The following is a 20,886-nucleotide window of genomic DNA, read 5'->3' as shown; positions in this document are numbered from 1 at the left end:
ATCTAAACCAAAGACAATAAACTGAACACTCAAATAATACATGGCTGAGTTCTAGTTTACTAAGGATCTAATTCATATGTGCTTGAAAATACAAAAGCTGGTTTGAATAGTTTATAGTATGCACTTGAACAAATATAGCGTAAGCAGAAATATATGAATATGAGATCATATATTAATCCTAGACAGGGTCACAGTCAGATGGTATAGTAAATCTATATTGAACAGTAAACATACACCATTAAACTTTCTCCATGTCTCTTATTTCAGAGCTAGAAGAGAAACAAAGAATCACACATAACTAGCTCAAGACAACTGTGCCCAGTAGTCTCTGTAGATATCAGTACCTTACTTCAAATCTGGATTCCATTAAACAGTAGCAGGCAGTATTTAAAATCTAATAAAAGTGAAGTTGTAGAATAAAAACTGAAGTATCTAAAATTCACAAATATGCAAGTGCATGTCAAAGTGCTCTGAGGAGAAATAGACAATCATCTACCATTTTTAGTTTCAATGCTTACATTATCATGGAGCTGTTTTAAGATATGAACTGCAATTAGAAATATTCTCACCATGGTCTGATATAAATAACCTTTACTAAGTCCAATATAGTGCAACAGTAGCATCACTTGACATTCTAGTACTTAACCCTGCCTGCAGATTTGCCTACATAAAACAGAAATGGCCTAATTCATCCCTTATGTAACTCCACTGAAGCCAATGGAGTTATACCGGGGATGAATTTGATGTAATAGCTGGGTTACTTGAAGGAAAGCTTTCCTGGTTGAGGGCAATAGTCTGGTATTTCTGACTAAGCTTAGATCAGCTAATGTTGCAGTATTTAATGTTAAAAAGCATTTTATGTTCTTACCATGATAAGGAAATAAAACAAAATGGGCCAAATTCACACTGTTGCAACTCTACTTCCTTTAATTAAGATTCTAGCCTACAGTCTACATCCCTATTTTACCCCTGTAGAAGTAATAAGGCGGCAGCATTCTTGCATCACCAATTTAAACAAAAAAGTGACCTTTACAAACACAGTGCCGTGCTAGGGATACTAAGTATAATCTTTTGTATCCCAAATCATTTGACGATTACTTTATGTTTGTCCACTTAGTTCATTCCCTCTTTCCATTTTGTGTGGAACAGATAACAATGAATACTGAATGCTACTGATAGTTCTTATATTGAAAAATAATCAAAAAGTAATAGCATGACTTGAGCAGCATCGGAGACATCACCAAACCTACATCTCACTAAACAGAAGTTGGCAGAAATCGAATGTTCTTTGACCGTGTTGAGACATATAACTTTTATTTTTTCCAGTAAAGGGATAGGAGAAGTACACTAATTTCTCTTGGTCACTGAGCATTTCAGGAATCAGCCAGAAGTTCTACTTGACTGAACAGAATGATGCTCTGAAATTTTCAGAATTGTTTGACAAAAGACCTCAATCTGAAGATACTATCTAGTGGCTGCTTCTTAAAGCATGAAACGAATCAGTGAGAGGATCTCCTGGCTGTAAAGCAAGGATTGATATGGAAGTTTTGGCGGCAAGATAGAGCTAAGCTATTTCTCTAATTGCTATATTCTTGCTTGCTGCTTAGAAGGGGTCTATCACTTTGGACTGTCAAGCATCCAACAGGCTTCTAATCTTCAAGACCTCTTGAGCAGAACGTGGAGGACGGATGTTGCTTTGCTGGATGTTTTGTTAAATTCCAACGGGATTTCTGGACATGCTTTAGGAAAGGATTGTTTTAGGCTTTGTTGAATTATATAGAAATTAGCAGTGGCATACGGATGAGGAGGTGGGGGGGACCAGGCCCCCGGGCGCCGGACTGTGGGGGGGCGGTGGGCTGGCCTTTCATGAGATGCTGGGGCGAAGGGCGCAGGAGGCTCTGAGCAGTGCAGAGCCTCCTGCGCCCCCTGCCCTCCGCTTGTCATGAAGGGCTGGCCCGAAGCGCACTTACCAGTCACTCTAGCCCCGCAGCCCAGCGCCAGCTCAGATGGGGCAGCCTCACCGCTTGGCCTGGGGCTGCGCAGGCCCTTCACAACTCGTGGGGGGGCGGGGTCACGCAGGAATGGAAGTGGGAGTAGCCGAGGTGCCCCTCATCCTCCTGCACCCTCCGCCCATTGCAAAGGGCTGGCCTGGCATGCCCCCCCCCTTACCCGCCGCTCCAGCCTCACAGTCCGGAGCTGGATCAGATGGAGCAGCCTCACCCCCCCAGCCTGGGGGGAGGGGGAACACAAGGTCAGCCCTTCACGATGGGCAGAGGGCAGGGGGTGCAGGAGGCTAAGGGGTGGCTGCGCTCCCCTCCCCCCCCCCCCGCCACCCGTCATGAAGGGCCGACCCAGAGCCCCCCCCAAGCCGGGGGGGTCAGACCACCCCCCATCCAAGCTGGCGCTGGGACTGCAGGGGGAGAGGCAGGCACCGCACACCAGGTAAGTGTGGGGAGAAGGGGTAGCGGAGCCAAGCCTGCATTTGCACCTCATGTTCCCTCCCACAGGGACAGGACCCCCCCCTCCATCCTCAGGGCAGCTGGGGGGCAGCGCTGGGACCCCTCCTGCCCTGCACAGGGGGGCGTGAGGCCTGTGGGCGGGCAAAAATGTAGGCTTGGCGCCAGAGCACTGGAGACCTTCCGTACGCCACTGGAAATTAGAGAACTGAAAATTGGTCCAATAGTTTTGAGGCTTGCAAGCACGATGTTCAAAGGCAAGAAATGTAAAACACACACTGTTTACTAAAAAACAACTAATTCTAAACCTATTTCAGACAGCTCGTGAAAGGCTTTGCTGTAATGAATGTATGCAAGTGAGCAGAACTGACAATACAGCGGTAACCTTACCTCTGACTGTTTCCTGACTTTTGCACTATTAAAAACCTCAGTCTTAACTTCGTATCCAGTTAGTGGGTTTTTGCTTGTTTTGCAGAGCCTGCGTTAGCACTTTTTGTGAGGCTATCAAACCAATTTGCTACTAACCCACCCTATTTCCTCCACAAAACATACTAGCTTCTGCTCCCCGCAAAACAATCTGTTTTTATGACTAAGTAGGGTAACTATGTGTAGGATAAATAGGAATGTCCCTTTTTTTCAGGGCCTGCCCCTGACCGTTTTAAAAACTATTGTGGGGTGCTGGGTTGCAAAACCCAAAGCAGAATAGCCACCTGAAACAGCTGCCGGCCAGCTGCTAGTGAAAAAATGATATATATGCACTGCAGAGACCACCCAGGATCTGTAATACTATAACTAGTAGCTGAAATCGTGTGCTGTCACCGGGGTGTAATTTGTAAAGCTGTGTGTGTAAAAAAGCCAAAAATGGCAGATAACTTAAAAATTCGATGGTAACAGACCACAGAATCCAGTAATTATTCAATCTAGTGATATTCAAAACAAAAAGAGCTCTCAGCCATGTTAGTAGCTGTTTCCAGTACTTCACACTGACTCTGACATTAGTGACATTCTAGAATTTACAGTGACAATCCTGAAATCTCAGATGCTTCTACCCTGTCCTCTATGAAAACTCCCATTGAGCACCCTCGTAAGCCAGCCCTCCAACTCAGAGTTAGATCCATGTGGAGTCTGAGACGGTGGGCATTTGGTCAGCCTAGGAAACCAGCTGCACCCACATTAACAATGGAAACTATCGCAGACGGCTGCTGGCATACGTGCTTCTGTTCTCCTCCCCTGCACCAGAGGTGAGCACTGGACTGTGGCAGGGTATTGGGGGAGGGAGAGAATAAAATACAGGAAATGGTGTGCAGGGGGGGAGGACAGAGTGAATACAACAGAGAGAATGAATAAGTGTGGCAGAGAGAGCTATGGTGAAATAGTTATGGGGAAATCTACAAAGGAAAGAGGAAACAAAAAGGGTAGGATTGCTGAGAAAGAAATGGAAGGAAAAGTGAGGAAAATGAAAAGTCTAAAACACAGAAAATATAAGGAAAGAATAAGCACTCTTTTCTCCGTCCACTGAAGCTACCAAAATCCTTCAGGGCATTCTTCCCTGATTCTCCTTAAAGCTGTACCCTAAGAACTCTCACGCTGCGAGACACCACTACCCTTGCACCAGGAGAGTCAAAGGGACTCCTTCCTTACCACCAAAACTTCTACCCACAAACCACTCCACAGTACTTAAGAAGCCACTAGAAAACAATGCAGGCCTGTGCATCATACTCATGAGGGAACACGGTCTGCAGGAGATTCCCTAGTTCGCTACATGTCTGATCCTGCTTTTCGTATATACTGGGAATGCTCAAATTACTGGAATGGGAGTTCTGAATGTTAAGTAACAAAGAAGCAGATCCTAAATGTATCTTTACATATTAAAGCCCACATTTTCCAACAGGTACATGCAAAATGCACTTGCAGTTTTGCACATGCCTTATAGAAGCTGGAGTATAGATGTAGTAGCTCCTTTATTGGATAAATAATACTTTTTTAAGTCTGGAAAAGGCTTGAAAATAATCATTACAGTTTGTGTTAACTTTTTCAGACTTCTAAAAAAATATAGCAAATGTCTGATTTTTAGTGATACTGGACTCCACTTTTGTGTGCATAATTTTATGCACATCTGCGTAGACACACACATTTGCACATCAGCAGTTTACATTTTTTTTACTTGTGTGTACAGATCACAGAGCTGGCGTATGCAAAATTTATTTGCATGAATGGGTTGTCTGCACCAAAATTTTATGATGTATGCTTGTACTCCACAGATTCTGTGACCTGTAACTGCAGACATTGGTACACCAAAGAGTGTGGGGAGGTGTGTTCATCCACAAGTGGAAGCGGATGTCTGAGCATCAAGCTCCATTAACATGTTGCACCAAAAATATGAGAGCTGCAAAGTATTTATTGTGCATGGACATGTTGTAAGATATATTATACGTTTAGGAAATATTTCTCTTCTCTGATCCTCACCGCACATTTTTTTATTGCATATTCTGAAACTGTTACACACAAGAGACTTCAGAGAGGAAAAGTTTTTCCTATATATGAAGGGACCACTCCACAGATATCCAATGGGACATATGTTTTTAGTCACTAAGACAGTACCACAACATGCAATGCATATTGGGGAAAAATACCATTTAAAGAAGGTGCTGCACAGGCAAATAAATTACTTGGATATTTTATTTTTTACAATACCAAATGGCCCTAATCACCATGGGGGTGCTAATTACTATACTGCAAAACCAGATCTTTAAATATGACATATATTTTAGCAAAAAAAAAAAGCATCTAGATTCTAAAACTAGTCAAGAATTAGTTTTGTCTGCTTCCAATTAAAAATCAGCCTAACTGCTTTCTCTGACCTGGCCAAACTCTTCTCCCCCTCCCCCCCCCCCCCTTTTTTTTTTTTTTTTTTTTTAATGTATGGCAGCTGTAGAGAACAGAAAACTTACATTCTTATTTTAACAAGAATTGACTCATTTTGTTCTACTGTATTCCCCATTTTCTTCAGATCTTTATTGTGCAGTATGAATGGATTAACATTGTGCTACTTTTCTGTTCTTTTAATAAATTATGTGTTCAATTCACTTGTACTCTGCTTAGAGCCTTATTAATGTGTTTGGGGGAGAGGGAGGGTTTGGAAGGTGCACCTGATCAAAACATATATTCAAAAGGCCCAGGTAATAGACACACTTTCATTATTTAAATCATGTCTTGAGAAACCGTAGATTGTAACAGCAGCAGAAATGTGGCACAGGTTCCTTCATCTAAAGTAAAAAAATATCTTAAGACATACTAGTTTCAATTTCTAAAGTTCAGTTTGTGGTTCAAGTGATCATAAAATGGGGCTCCTTTCATGTTTTAACTATGCCAGGTCCACATACTGTTTTAGAGAGCTTCAGACAGCATGATGACTCTCTTTAGCAGATTTATTTATCAACATGAATAATAAGGAACTGCCAATGCTCTCATTTAGCATTAGCATTTTTAATTCATGCCTAAAAGACTGGGTTTCAGATTTGTACATAAGTGATAGTGCAAGAGAGGTAGCAGGTGGGTAGGTGGTTACAAAAACTAACTGATTAAGCAACATCCTGATTAATTTTTTTAAGACATTATGGCCATTTACTGAAAACTAGGAGAACCAGAACTTATTTGCATTTACTGACATTTCTGGTCCCTCTTTCCATGGTTCAAAAGTTTATTTTGTCTAACTGATGATGTGCATTTCTGAATGATGAAGAAGAAAATTAAGTTAATTAACCTATCATCTCAGTAATGGGTTGACAGGATCCGTAGTTTGGCTTAGCTGTTTTCCTGTGCTTACTCTGTTTTTATGACAGAGTCAGTGTTCTGCATAGCTAGGGTGAAATTTTCAAAGGTGTCCAAAACTAAACGTGTAAATAGATATTTGTGATTATTAAATAGATACTTTGTGCATCACTGTTTGCAGGCCCAAACTTTTGTATTCACAACTGGTGTGTATGTAAACAGCGTGAGAGCATTTTACTAGGCCCTTGAGAAAAGGATGGCCCTAGTGTCCTGTATAACACTGTGAAAGTGTTTAAATATGTATGATATACATGCAAATAACCAACACTTCACAAATGCCTGGATTTCACCATACTTAAAATATGTGTTTCCAACTATTACTTCATTTATTTTTTCCTTCTAGCTTCAAAATAAAATAAAACAAAAACCTTAGAGTCAGAAACAAGTGCCTATAGGTCACTGGTTTAAATTATTTTAATTTAGGCTCTGGCACCGCTAAATGGATTGGGTATTTCTGGATCTCAACATTGTAGCTGTGGGGAGCTGTTGTCTTTCTTCCCAGTCTCTTTGGTGAGGAAAAAAAAATCCAAACTCAGTGATTGTATTTAAAAAAGCCTGCTAATGGCCATGTCAGTAGACGAGGGGACAGTTATGGGCTGTACAGATGGACAAGGGGAGGAGGGACAAAAGAGAGCTCCACAAATTACATATGCAGCAGCCATAACACTGGTTCTTGCTCTCCATGAGTACATGGTCGGGGAATGGTGTCAGCGGTAGGCTACACAACCCCTGGGAGGGTGGAGTCAAACATGACTGTCTTCACAGGTTGGGTCATCTGCAACTGGGAAGGGAGGAGACATGTTGTACCTCCAGAAAGGAGATACAAGTGCTGCACTTCGAGGTGCTCCCACAATACCAGGAGAGGCATGTATCCACCAGTGTGCTCCACCCTAGTGCTATACCTCTGCATCCCCTCACCCACGGGTCACTGAGCCTGGCGAGAGCCCAAACTTTTTTAACTTAAGTTTATATGAAAAGGAAGGCAATTGGAAACCTGCAAAGAAATCAATTTTCATCCTAGTGCTGTTTGTAGCTTTGGGCAATCGTAATTGCAATTTTACCAAGCTGGATTGTGCAGTGATGTAATATAAAAGGCATAAAATCAGGGCAAGATTAATGAAATCTGATTAAATAAAATACCATTAAACAACTTAGTTGCTGAGACGACATTTGACCAGAAACACAGAACAAGAAGCAATGGCAGCACTTAAACTAAATATTACCTGCTGCTGCCTAAGTATTAGGGAAATCTTTATAGGACATATCCACCCCACAATCCCACTGGCACTGAAATGCAGTGGAATCTTTGCTGAAAATATTGTGGAAATACCATTGCTCTGCTGCTCAGGGAGGTATGGCAGGCTGGGTGGAACTATAGAGAATCCATACACAAGGAGGAAGGGGCTTGGGATTGAAGTAAAGGAGGGGAGGCCAGTGGTTCTAGGAATGAAAGTCAGGACTCCTGGATTCTATTCCTGGCTCCGCTGATGATTTATTATGTAACCTGGGGTAAGTCACTTAACTGTTCCTCATTTTACCCATCAGTATAATGGGTGTAATATAATCCTACTACACAGGGTAAAGTGAGGCCTCATAGTCATACTAAGTCTTAATTATTTTTTTAAAATATACTCCAGGGCAGTTAAGATGAGTATGAAACACACTCAAATAATGTAACGTAGTATCCTTGACTTCTTAAAATTATGGTTTTTCCCTTACTTGCTAATTCACAACATTTGGGTAATACACATTGGATCTACCCATTGCCAATTAATGAGAATAACGTCTAACTTTATAAATATGGCACTAGTACAATGGAAGAGGGTTGGGAGCTGGACCAGTGAATCAACAACTTCAGATACGTCAGTCAAATGTAAATATCTGTGGAGGGACAACAAGGGAGAACAAAACAATCCCAGGCCTACTGCAGTTCTGAGACTGCAGCAGGAACTGATCCAAACCCTGAGGGGGAGGATTCCCGCACTGTGCAGAAAAACCCTGTGAGAGCAGCCTTATGTATAAGGTCCACGCTCTGGCTTGTATCCACTAACAGTTACATTACTATTCACAAGCAATGTTAGGGTATTCACATCTTATTCACATTTCCCAACAGCTCTTGCAATGTGTCAATTATGGAGGAAAAATATTCAAAGTCATCATTTCATGAGGATTTGTAAAGGAAAAGTTTCCAACAACATTTTGTAGGAAACAGATTTCTTTTTTTTTTTTAAATCTTTTCTGGATGGGCGTTAAAGATCATTCCATAATGTAGTAAGCAGTTACAAACAGCTTCCGAGAAAACATACACTGTAACCAGATGCAGGCTTTTGTTGTTCAGTTGAAGATGTCAAGTTTTTTCCTCCCTTGACTGTCCTATTCCCTGGTGGAAATTCTGAGTCTTGGCAATTTCAGCAGTTCCAAAGGTTCTCCCTGCTACCTCATTAATCACTTCCCTGCCATGTGCTATCTTACCTGCAGATGTAATTCTTTTTGCAGGAATCCTGTAAATTCAAGCAGTTTGGTTTCTCCTTGTCCTCATATGAACACACAGGAACAATAGTCTGCCGTCTCCTTTCTGTACAGGCTATGTCTCGACAGGAGCAGAAGAGCATCCCATAGCTGTGCTTTGGGGGGACTTTGTCAAAAAATAGCCGGAGGGCTTTATGACACTTCCGCTTGTTGCAGATTTCATTAGATGTGCTGCTGGTGCAGGGGGTTATATAAGCAGATCTGAACCTCTTGCAGGTATCATTTAGGTTACAGGCTTTTGCTGCATCCAAACAATTGTTCCCCTTTGAAAGTGCTGGTTCCACTGTAAAAATAATAAGAAATATATCAAGTTTATATTGTGTTTCAAAGTTTGTATCTATTTCACTTTTAGTAAGATCTTAAGCATATATTTCTCAGCTAAGGAACCTTAGGCTCCAGCAAATGTGTCCATCCTTTATGTTTCTTTGACTAATAATTAAATGAGAGAGAAAGTGCATGAGCATATGTTAAAATGATAATGTTGGAAAATGAAGGCCGACTAAAATAGGTAACATTGCACTTTATCTTCCTTGTAAAACAAATCTAGTAAGCATATTGTGTAAGGTCCGAGGCCTTGTTTTTTTGGCTAAGTAATAGCAGTCATATTAGGAGAGACAGCAGCCATTAAGCTGAGAAACATGTAATGTCGGGCTGTTAAGAAGGTGCTACTGTCCTAATAATACCTACCACCAGGTAAAGAAACAGATCTTAAGATATTTAAAGAAAAAACTTTGTTTGATAGCATTCTGTCTGGCAAGTAATAACTTATCAACAGTTGTGGTTGTAAAATCTACACTTACTTGTTTTGTCTTTATGGTACCCACTTCTCTATTGTTTATAGGAATGATTTCTCTCTGGTTCTTTGATTATTTCTGTCTGTTGCATAACTAAGTGAGCAATATTTAAATCAACTAAGGTAATGGGATATGATTGGTTAAAGAACTGTTCATAATGGGCTAGGATTGGTGTTTTGTAGTACTTTCATTTAAAATGATTGGCTAAGGTATAGCTAAGCAGGACCCAAGTTTTAACTATATAAACTGAGGTCCGAAAGGAAGTTCTTTGGAACCTAACTCCAGGACACAGCCCAAGATCAGAGCTGCCAGATCTCGACGCTCTGCCAAACTTATTGTACAGCTGGAGTCTCCACATGATCTAATCCTGAATGGCCAACAGGAGAAGTTTGTCTGCTTTACTTGGAGTGGTGAGCATTGTATGCTTAGTGTGTATATTGTTTTGATAATTGTTAATAACTAGAGAATAAGGATATTACTGTATAAGGCTCCTACACTGGTAAAAAAAAAGTCCTGAAAACCTGCAGAAGATTACGCCCGGAGCCCTATGAATTGGGAAAGGGTGGATACTTAAATTAACCAGGTTATGCCATGGACAAATTATTATTTGGTCATTTCTGCATAAACAAACATTATAAATACCATTCAACAACCACATCAACAACCATACTGCCCAACCCTTAAAAAGTTATATGCCCATTCTGCAGAATTTACAGACCACATGCTTACTGCTACAGAGTTTACAAAGTACATAGTCCACAGAACTTGAAAGATTAGCATGTGCAGTCCAATGCTAATGAGCTCTGTAAACCCATCCTATGCACCTTGTAAGCGCCATGCTCACCTCTACAGTGCTAGCAAGACAATCTTAAAAGGATCACACACGGAGCCTGAATGTTACAAGTCTATAGAGGTTATAATAACTGTCAAATGACAGGCCAACTCAAAAGAATGTTTTAAAATATATATAATAAAATAGACTGTACACAAAGCTATGGACATGCACAGACTAAAAACTTCATTAAGGTAAGAGTGAAGGTTGTAAGTAATTATACATGATGCAAATTTAGTAGAATTTTTCTGAATATTAAAGTTTTCAAAAACCCAAACATTTGAAAGTGAAGAAAATTGGAGTTAAGGGTAGACAAGTAATTTGAACTGCCATGAATAATCTGGACCCCCCAGACACTATACATCCAGTAAACAGTCATAACTCCCCATTATACATAACTTCACTTGCAAGCATGAACAGCAACACAATGTGGCAAGCTCTTAAATTGTAACAGAGTCGCTGCCTCCAGAGCATGGGATGCCCTGCAGCATCCCTGCCTCAGTTTCAGGGCTCCTCTGTAATTTCACAAAGGCTTGCTTGTAGGCAATAACAAGCTTACTTGGACTGGTTTATTACCATAAATAGTTCCAAAATAAAATATTCAAAGTTCCTGTATCTCTCCTCTCCGGTTATTCATCAAGCCCCTCTCAGTTCCCACTGATTCATCAGGGTTTTTGGTATTTATGAATTTTCATTTATTCCACTTTGGAAAAGGAGCCTTCCTGCTCCCTGAAGTCCACAGCAGCCTTCTTCAGGCTCCTGCTTAAATCTCTTCTCTCTCAGTGCCCAGGCCTCTCCTTTTTCTATGCCAAATGCCTGATTGGGTCACATGACCCTCTTCATTTTTCCCCCACCCAGGGAGGAGAGTTGGCTGTAGCACAAGTGGGGCTGAGACTCATCAACCTTTATAGGCCCAGCCATTCTGTGGCAGTACAATACAAATGTACAACATACTATCACTACCATCTCCCAGACCTACATCTCTGAAAGCTGATCCAACACAAAAGGGGCAAACACTAGATCTATTTTCAGTCCAGCCGTATGTTCTAGTCACAGGAGAATAATTTTACATGCCACATTCCAAGCCTTTCTTCATTCTACTTTCCTGTGTAGTAAATAGACCACCATTGTTTGGGTCTTAGCCTCATAAAATACAGAACCTATATGGATACAACATTCCACTACAAACCAGAGGGAAGGTTCAGGTTTTACATTCAATGTCTGACGTTTAAACACTAGATCTAGATGAGAGATAATATAGTCCAAACATAACACGCTCATGATATCAAACACGGAGACCAATTTCAGATCTCCCTTACAGTAGTGTAAATTGAGAATAACTGCTGTGATTTCATTGGAGTTATTTTGGATTTATACCACTCAATTGGAAATTGGCCTTCAGCATCATTAGCCTGATTCTGATCTACACTCTTTGGAAACTCTTTACTCTTTGTAAATCTAGTGCAACTGATATTAGAATCAGGCCCTATCACTTAAATCATATTGTACTAGACCACATATATTTAGAGAGGAAGGAATGTTTTCTGTTTAAGACACTAGACTGGGTCTTAGGAGATATGAGTTTGATTCCCAACTTTCTGACAGATTTACAGTGCAACCTTGGGCAAGTCACCTAGTCTTTTTGTGTTTCACTTCTCCATCTGTAAAATGGAGTAACTATAGCTCCCTATCTAATAGCGATGTGAGAGTAAATGAGTGTTTGTATGATACCATGGGGATGGAGCCATAAAAGTATATAAATAGCAAGAGCTCATAGTTTTTTGTAAAGCTAATTCCATATGCAGATGAAGCAAGTTGTGACAGGTCTGAAGAATATATAATATTTTCATTAAAAGGATATAATTTTAAGTATTCCTATAGTCCTTGGAATAGAACAGATTTAAAAACTTTTATTAAAGATAATGTTTAAAAAAATGATCCAGTACAGAGTTTAAGCAAGAGAGTTCCTGGACATCCAAGCATAATGTACACATATTCAGCGCGTACAGAATTTGGTTGGAAGTTGGACCATACAAGGAAAGCATAATCTGTGGTATCCCAGATGAAGGGTAATAGGTTTGATGGTAAACAATACAAGCAGTTGGGTAAGAGGGTATGTTGTTCATACAAAAATTACGTTTAAGCATGGTTTGTAGGAAGTAGATACGGTAATGAAAGTGGAAACCAAAATATGCCAAAAGCACCACGGAGGAAACAGTAGGCAGTACCACAAAGTTCAGGTTGCATGTCTAACTATAACAACGGTTTTCATCACTTTCAAATGTGTATGTTTTGGATAATCTTAACATTATAATGTTAAAATATTGTGCTATATTGGCATATAATTATAACTTTTACTTTAAATCCAAAGTTTTTTCTCTGTGATACAGCATATAGAATTATATTGTAAATCCAAGTATAATTATGTAATCTGTAGGGCATATAATTTGCAATATATGCATAGTACATACTAATTGCAACGTGATTACAGAGCTTATTTGTGTTTGGAAGGCAAATGTTATACTGAACTGTTTAAACTAGGATGTCCTAGGATAAGCAGTTGCTATAAATGTGCGGATGAATTCTGAAATGATGCATGCCAACACAAACATATATAATTTACTACAGCCTAAAGAATTATTTAAAAATAAGCAAGATATGACATAGCAATATGTTTACATCTTTGTTTACAATCATGTATATGCTTTTATTAAGGGTCCAAAATATGGTAAATACTGCTATGGAATTAAAAAGTGCTTTAAAGATTAACACTTTAGGGAAAAAATTCAGAAGTAAAATTTTTAATGATTTTCTTAAAGTACATATGCCAAATTCAGTGATAATATAAACGGTGCTGAAAGTTATGCTGAGTGAAAGTAACATTGGATATAAATTGTTCAGAAAACTACAGTGACATATACATTCACTCATACACATTATACATTTTATGTCCAACATGTAACTTACACTATTTTGCTACTTGTGAACCCAGCTACACTATATTTATCATAATATTATAGTCAATTTTTCTTTAAACAAAGACTTACACTAGAGTAAAAGTGGTATTAGATCAGAATCAGGGGTGTTTGTATTGAATATGAACATATAAATCAAATATTCTCATGAATGCTAGATTTTCCTGAGCCTTTAAATCATGTATTTTAATGTATTACATTATAATCATGTAACTATTTTGAACTCATTTGGTAAGTACAAACAATTGACACACAGTTGTTACTTGCAGATTACTTGCATGATAGTAAGATTTAAGGCCACAATTTCAGCTAGTCTTTGCTTTTTGAAATGCAAATTATGAAGACAAGCAGTAATCTGACTCTTATTAGATATTAACTATGTAATACATTTTAGGTTTAGAAGTCGAATAATTACAGAGTTAATTTGCAGTATTATTTTGCAGGACAGGTATTACAGATCTGGGCCAGAAAAATCAATATTTTTCTTCCCCTTTCCCATATTCTCAGTCTCCCATCCCTTTTGCATCTAGTTGTCTGTCTCAGGTCATTGACTGCACATAGTAAAGCTTTGTGGTTGTCCAGGAAGGTGTTGACTCTAGAACGTCCGTTAACCCAGTGATTCTCTGAAAGAGGCACTCCGGGGATCCTAGATATTAAAAGTTTGCCACCAAAGTGAAGAACACTTGGGATCATTTCCCTGCCTCTATTAGATATGTGTTTTGCAAAGAACAGATAACCTAAGCTAAAAAATTAACTTTAGAACAAACAATGAGGACACTTAGATTTTAATTTTCTTAAAGTACATAAACAAGAATTTACAGTGGTTGCCATTACAATTACAATTGATCTTTACAAGTAATTATCATGAGTAAGCTATTCAGTGTACTTAGCACAGGGAATGCTGCAAAGACTGCACTAAATGTTAATTAGGTGGAAGACAACATTGTGAAATGTTGTCGGTGACCACTCTGGGCTTGTTCCTGCATAGAACAGGGGCACAGTGCTGCATGTAAAAGCCAAAAGGTGGAAATTGTTTAAGCAGGATAAAGAAAGGCATTAACTAAGATACTGCTGGGGGTTGAAGGGGGAGGACATACATTTTCTTATCTTTTGTAGCAGGAATAAGGACAAACAAGGGAGGGTGAAGGGACATTTGTCAATGGCATGCAAGGGTTGCAAATAAACCACCATTTCCTCGGACAAAGTATTACCAATCCCAAATGTACAGAAATAATGGGTCAAGTCTCCAAAAATCATGAGACTGGCTTTAAAAAAATCATGGGATTTTATAAGTTTGGGATTCTCTTTATTTGTCTTGTCGTTTCTCAGCTTTTTGATACACACGCGGGTCACATTTTCACACTTTTTCTGCAACCTTAACAGCTAGAAATTGACCTTTTATATTAAAAATTAAAGCTGAGATTTTCACACAATCACTTATCTCTAAGAGCTGGGCTTTCAGAAAAGCACCAAACGTTGCCAGATTCATGATAAAATTGTAAGCTTTGGCATGACTGGACATGCCCATGCATTATATAATGCCCTCTTTGTTTCACCCTGCAATCTGGAGAGTAAGGAAGTAGAGGGAACAAGGAGTTTGAGATTTACCACTGCACACTGAGAACAAGTATAGTTTGTAAGTCTGTTTCATGTCCTTGCCCAGAATCATGAACAAAGCATGAATTTACAATCGCCCTGTAAATAGGTAAAAGATGTAGCTAATAGAAAAAAGAGGCAGTAGAATGGTAAGCAAGGTGTGGTAGCTTGCAGCTATGACTAGGATGTAGTGCAGTACACGAACAGCTCATGATCTAGGTGGGGCTTGCTACAGAAACTAATGAACCAGTCACAGAGTGCATGACATGCAGCAGTTTGTTTCAGAATGTGTACATAAGCTGATTATGATTTTGTATTTTGGATGTATATCCTGTACCCATCCCCTACATTTGAACCTGATCAACTCAAGAGAAGCTTGACTGGATGCCAATAAAGAATCTCAGTGACAAGTCCAAAGTTGAACTGATTTCCTCGATTAAAGAGAACTGGATGAGGGGTTCTGGATAAGCCAAATGGAAAAGGTCTGGGAGGGAATCCCAACACAGCTAATGCTTAAAAGTTACCTGTGCTTTTTGAGGTCTTGATTCTGTTCCTAATCTAGTCAATGCAAAAATTCCTACTGTCCTGAATGATACAGGATCAAGCCCATGAAGCCTTTCTTCAGATTTGCACTAGAGTATGATCACCTTTTATTTCCTGCTATGAACATAATGAAGACTTGTTTGGAAATGCACTTTTTATTGCACTACTGATAATACAGGTTTGCACCACATTTTGACTTCAGTCACACCAGAGTAAATCTTGGTTAAATCCTTTACATCCACTAGAAATTAGTCTGGATTTACAATAGTCTAACTACCTCTTTCGTCCAAGATATCTTATACTGAGAGGGACAGATGCAGTGATAAAGGGCAGGTCTCCACTTAAAACACTTCATCGGCGCAGCTGTAGCGCTTTAATGAAGATGCTCTACACTGACAGGAAGTGAATCCACCTCCGCAAGAGGTGGTAGATATGTCTATGGGAGACGTTCTCCAGCCAACATAACGATGTCTACACCAACGCTTAGGTCGGTAAAACTACATTGCTCAGGCGTGTGGATTTTTCACATTCCTGAGCAACATAGCTATACTGAAGTAATTCTGTAGTGTAGACCTGCCAAAAGTTAGAAGATGCTAAACAAAGAAACTTGCAGAAGCTGCTAACTGACCCAGTCACGGTTTCTCACATATTGTGCCAATGATTTCTGCCCTAACGTTGAGGGATTTAGGATATGAAGTCGTCGTCCCCCCAATGTAATGTAGTACAACACTAGCATCAGGAAGGAACTATGCATTAGAAGGACCTTATACAAAATAAATCCCTCTGGAGAAGTGATCTCCGGTCATTCCATGTACAATTCATGCAATGTACTGAATCAGAGGCCGGTTTTGTGATGTGGAATGCTCTGATCAAGGCTTCAGCTGAGCTCCTCTAATTAATTCTAATTAATAAATTAACTATTCAAAGTGACCCTATGTTACTGCATATGCTGCCCAGGTATTCCATTCAATATATTATTTGAGTTAGTCAGGTACTAAGCAGACAGAACGGAGACTGAAATTGTACATGGTACTACACAGAATAAAATGTAAAAATATTACAGTGTACATCGTCTGCATGAGAAATGATTTACTGCACACAAAGTTCACAAGACACAGTGAGAGACTGTTTACCAAAGCGTTGCCAATTTACAGGGTAACTTTCAGCATTTCTTTTTATTACTGCAGAATTGAATTCACAACTTGTTTCCTCTTTTCCTCAGACTTGATTAATTACCATGTTAACATAACTACTGTTCTCCCTCTTATAATGGGCTCACTCTAAAGTGCTGCCGCAGCAAAATAAAACAGGAAAAAGCTTCTAGCTCTTTGCTCTAGTATTGCAATCCTTTTTAATCTCACTCTTTTTAAAATTTATGCTCCATTCCAATAAAGAATGCATGAATATTATAACAAATCAGATAATACAAGGTTGTGACCCTTGTAATTGATCCTTCGAGCTTCTTTTTGCTTTTTCCAGTGACATGGTAAAAATTACATTTAAATGTGGTTGTTGACACTTGAGAATTCACTTTGTTGATCATATACACTGTTTCAGAGAGATTACGTTACATAATGATTAATTCCTACTGCCCTTTTCCCCCCCCCACACCTACACCCCCATTAAGCATTAAACTGTAAGCAAACCTCCTCTGGGGCAAAATTTGAAGACTAGAAATAGCAAAGGGCCAAATCCTGTAATCCTTTCTCAATCTAAGCTCCTATTCACTTCAGTGAGAATTTTGTTGCCATAATGCTTGAATAGGCTCTGCTATATATGGAGCTAAATTCTTGCTAATATTTTAAAAAATGAACCCTAATAAAAAATGGTTCCAAAATCAAATATGAACCATAAGTATCCTTTTCTATTACAGTGTGCATTTAAAAAATTAAATACCATGCTACACCACTGAAAATTTACATCCGTAGTCAATGATTTCCAAGTCACATGACCACCAATGTAAAGTGATTAATAGTTCTCTCTCAGAAAATGCAATCATTACATTTTTAATTAACCTTTTCAACCTTCTGCACCTTTTACTTTTGTTATACATTAAATCTTTGCAGTTTTTCAGTTATGCTTGATTAGTTTTAAAACAATCAAATGAAAAATAATCTTTAGATGTAGTCAAACAGTCCTTACTGCTACAAATAAGAAGATATGTAAATGTTGATATAATGAGGATTGTTATAAATCAGATATAGGATAGACACTCTGAACTTTGTGGCTATGTTCCCACCTAATTTTTGTTTTGGCAGCTTACTGTTATTTAATGGCTCTGGCTACCAGGAAACTGGCTTTTGAAAATTCTCTCTCAACCTAATTATAATTACTCTGTATAAATCATACAATGATCAATTATAAAAATCTTAGGTTCATACATTATTTAAACTTAGCATTTGAATCCTCACGGCAGGAGTGCAGGAAATTCCTAAGCCCTTCTCTTTGCACACTAACATCGCTTTTGTAGTGGTGCCAATTACTGAAAAGTAGGGGCCAGACCTGCTCTCACTGTAAATCTGGAATTATTCCATGGACTTCAACTGAAAGCAGAATTTGGCCCAAAATATTTTTATCTACACACACTAGTTTAATGTTCACTGTATATGAACATCAGGAATCAAATTCTTCTCTCACTTACAGTAGCATAAATCCATAATACTCCACTGAGGTCAACTGAGTTTCTCCAGATTTACACCAGTAAAACAGGGTATGTTCTTATTTTATTAAGATAGCATTTCTATATTATATATAAAAATGTTTATAACAAAGGATTATTTTCTCATGCCATCTTTCAAATGCTAAGAAACATTTAATAGTGGATAAGAAAAATAATTAAAATACGTTTTATCTAACATAAGGCTGATTCCAAGATAACTAAGGACAAATTTGTTTGGAAAAAATAAGTCTGATATGAGTGGAGCAGATACTAAAAGGAAATGATCTTTCACAAAGACAAACAAAATATCCAACATTTTTCAGTAATGCCATAAAACTATAATTGGATTTCAATTTAGTAATAGGCATCTTAAGACAGACCATTCTAATAATCTAATTATGTCTTATGTGACTATGCCAGATACTATCCTACTGTTCTTTGACTTTTTTTATTTAATTCAGTTTCAGACCACCATATTTGCTATAAAATGTAACTACAGGGCCAGCTCTGAGCTGTAATATTTTGAAATTTCCAAACAAACATTTTTAATGCTACAATGACATTCCAAAGATAGTTTTGCCTGGAAAGTGAATGCTAAAAATGTTGGTCAAATATGAATAAATAGAAACTGTGTATTCTAATTTTCACACAAAAGGAAAAAAAAACTATATTCAATCAGCAAAACTGTTTTTTACATAGTGGAAGCCGTTATCAAAATGGAGGGAGAAGCTGAAGTTCAAAGGATGAATTCCACCTACAGCAACAGGTAGGGTCTAGAAGGTCCCCAGTTTATACACAAGCTACAACTTTTAAAAACAGGACCCCATCCACAGGTTCCTAAGTCCATATCTGGTCACCAAAGTAGGTGGCCTGATTTTCAAAAATGCTGAGCACCAGTTCCCACTGGTTTCAGTTGATGCTGCTGGCTGCTCAGCTCTTTTGAAAATCAGGTTTTTTATGTAGGTGCCTCTGGAAGGAGTCAGGGGTGGTGTTTTCAGAAGTTCCTTAAGTGGCACTTGGCTCCAGTTAAGATCCATCATACTTTTGCTACTACAGAGGTGCTTAGTTGGAGGAGTTTCAGGGAAAGAGAGAGATACATACTGGCACATGTAGTGGTTGTGTCCAGGAACTATATGGTTTTGAGAAGAAATTATTAAAGTGATTCATCTTGTGTCACAATGCCAGCTTCTTAGAGATCCCCTGAGCTGCTTACTTAATGCTCCAGTAAAGGATCTCCATCTTAAACAGAATGATAACTTTATTTTGTATTGTTACGAGTAAGACTTTGTATTGCACTTTATCAGAAAAATGTGAATTTTCCTCCTATGGAATTGTGCTATTGTCAAATATGGATTGTCCTTGTAATGGAAAAGCTTTCACACCAAGTATGTAAACAAGAGAAGAGCCAAAAAGAGGATAGCTATTTAGAAATTTGGTCACCAATTTTCTCAGGGGAGGAGGGCTCCCTAGCCAGCAAGCCAGAATCTTTAGTTAGGTTCTTTGACTATTAACCTGATCCTGAATAAATTGTAAGTGATGTACCATGTTAGTATTTGATTGTAACTTTGCCTTAATAAAAAACATTTTAAAATAATGAAATAAACAACATAAAATGGAAGGAAAAAAGTCCCCAAGTTACTTCAAAACTTCCTTAAAAGTGGGTGGGATTTTTCAAAAGTTCCCAATGGGACATCCTCAGCTCGATGCTTTTGAAAATCCCTCCCTACAAGCCTTACTTTAGGGTCCTATTTCTTTTAATATCTTAAGCTTTAAATATCAGAAGGCAAGTACACCTCAACTCCACACTAGCTGACTATTCAGGGGAAGGGTGCCTGATAATAAAGCGTGGCGGGTAGAAATTGAACCTGCTACCTGGGAAGAAGTGCTGTTTGTGGACAGAGAAGGGAGCAGTAGAGGTCCAGGAGCCTACCACAGTGATTGGGAAGGTATTTCTTCCTCCCACCCCATCTGATGATTGTGCTGGAGTGAGGAGGAAACGAGCATGAGAGGTGATTAGAGGAGGCCTTTTACTGATAGAGTTCTAGATGTATGCCATGTAGTTGTAGCCGTGTCGGTCCCAGGATATTAGAGAGACAAGAGGGCTGAGGCAATATCTTTTCCTGGAATCTTCCATGAGTCCATGAATATTTTTCTGTTGGTGAGAAAGACAAGTTTTCAAGCCACAGAGAGATCTTCTTTAGGCCTGGGAAAGTACTCTGAGCATCACAGCTCAATACAATCTTGGAAGAGATTATTTAGCATAAGTAGTTAGCACATATTCCAAAGGACCATTCAAGGTAAGTGTTGGACCATTCCAGGTAGAGGGGTCTGTCTCAGCTCTCAGAGAGCTCTGGATTCATACAAAGCTGTTGGCTGGGATACAGTCGATATGGGTCATATGATCTGGACATTCAATTTCTCCTCAGATGCCTGCCAGCCAATTGTGGATTAACCACTCAATCCTCTCTTAGCACTTCAAGTGTGGCACTGAGCATACTCAGCAGTTCCCGAGGGTTATGAGGTAGGTGGACTCATAGCATCAGATTGAGTTGTATTCGAGGCAAGACCTGGGATGGGGGTGGAGAGATGGTTCGAAGTCTCCTCTCCACTCTTCTAAATCTGGGTCTTCACTTCTGTGGTGATGAGGGGAGTGTTGAACTGGCATCCAGCT

The 20,886-nt window shown here is 39.1% G+C and overlaps 1 protein-coding gene across 2 annotated transcripts in view; it reads right to left on the bottom strand.

Moving 5' to 3' along the window:
* The window catches only part of GFRA1 (GDNF family receptor alpha 1), a 184,488-nt gene that overhangs the window by 56,485 nt on the left and 107,117 nt on the right, over positions 1-20,886 (bottom strand). For both annotated transcript variants that reach the window (XM_067537183.1, XM_067537184.1), the window contains exon 4: positions 8,760-9,099. In XM_067537183.1, the coding sequence (XP_067393284.1) occupies positions 8,760-9,099 (340 nt within the window). The remainder of the gene's footprint in view (positions 1-8,759; positions 9,100-20,886) is intronic.

Source organism: Emydura macquarii, unplaced genomic scaffold (assembly GCF_026122565.2).
Source record: "Emydura macquarii macquarii isolate MOO-44397 ecotype Brisbane River unplaced genomic scaffold, CSIRO-AGI_Emac_v2 contig_3692, whole genome shotgun sequence".
NCBI classification, from domain to species: Eukaryota; Metazoa; Chordata; order Testudines; family Chelidae; genus Emydura; species Emydura macquarii.
Note: the sequence above shows the minus strand (reverse complement) of the source record. Positions and strands in the feature narration are given on the sequence as shown.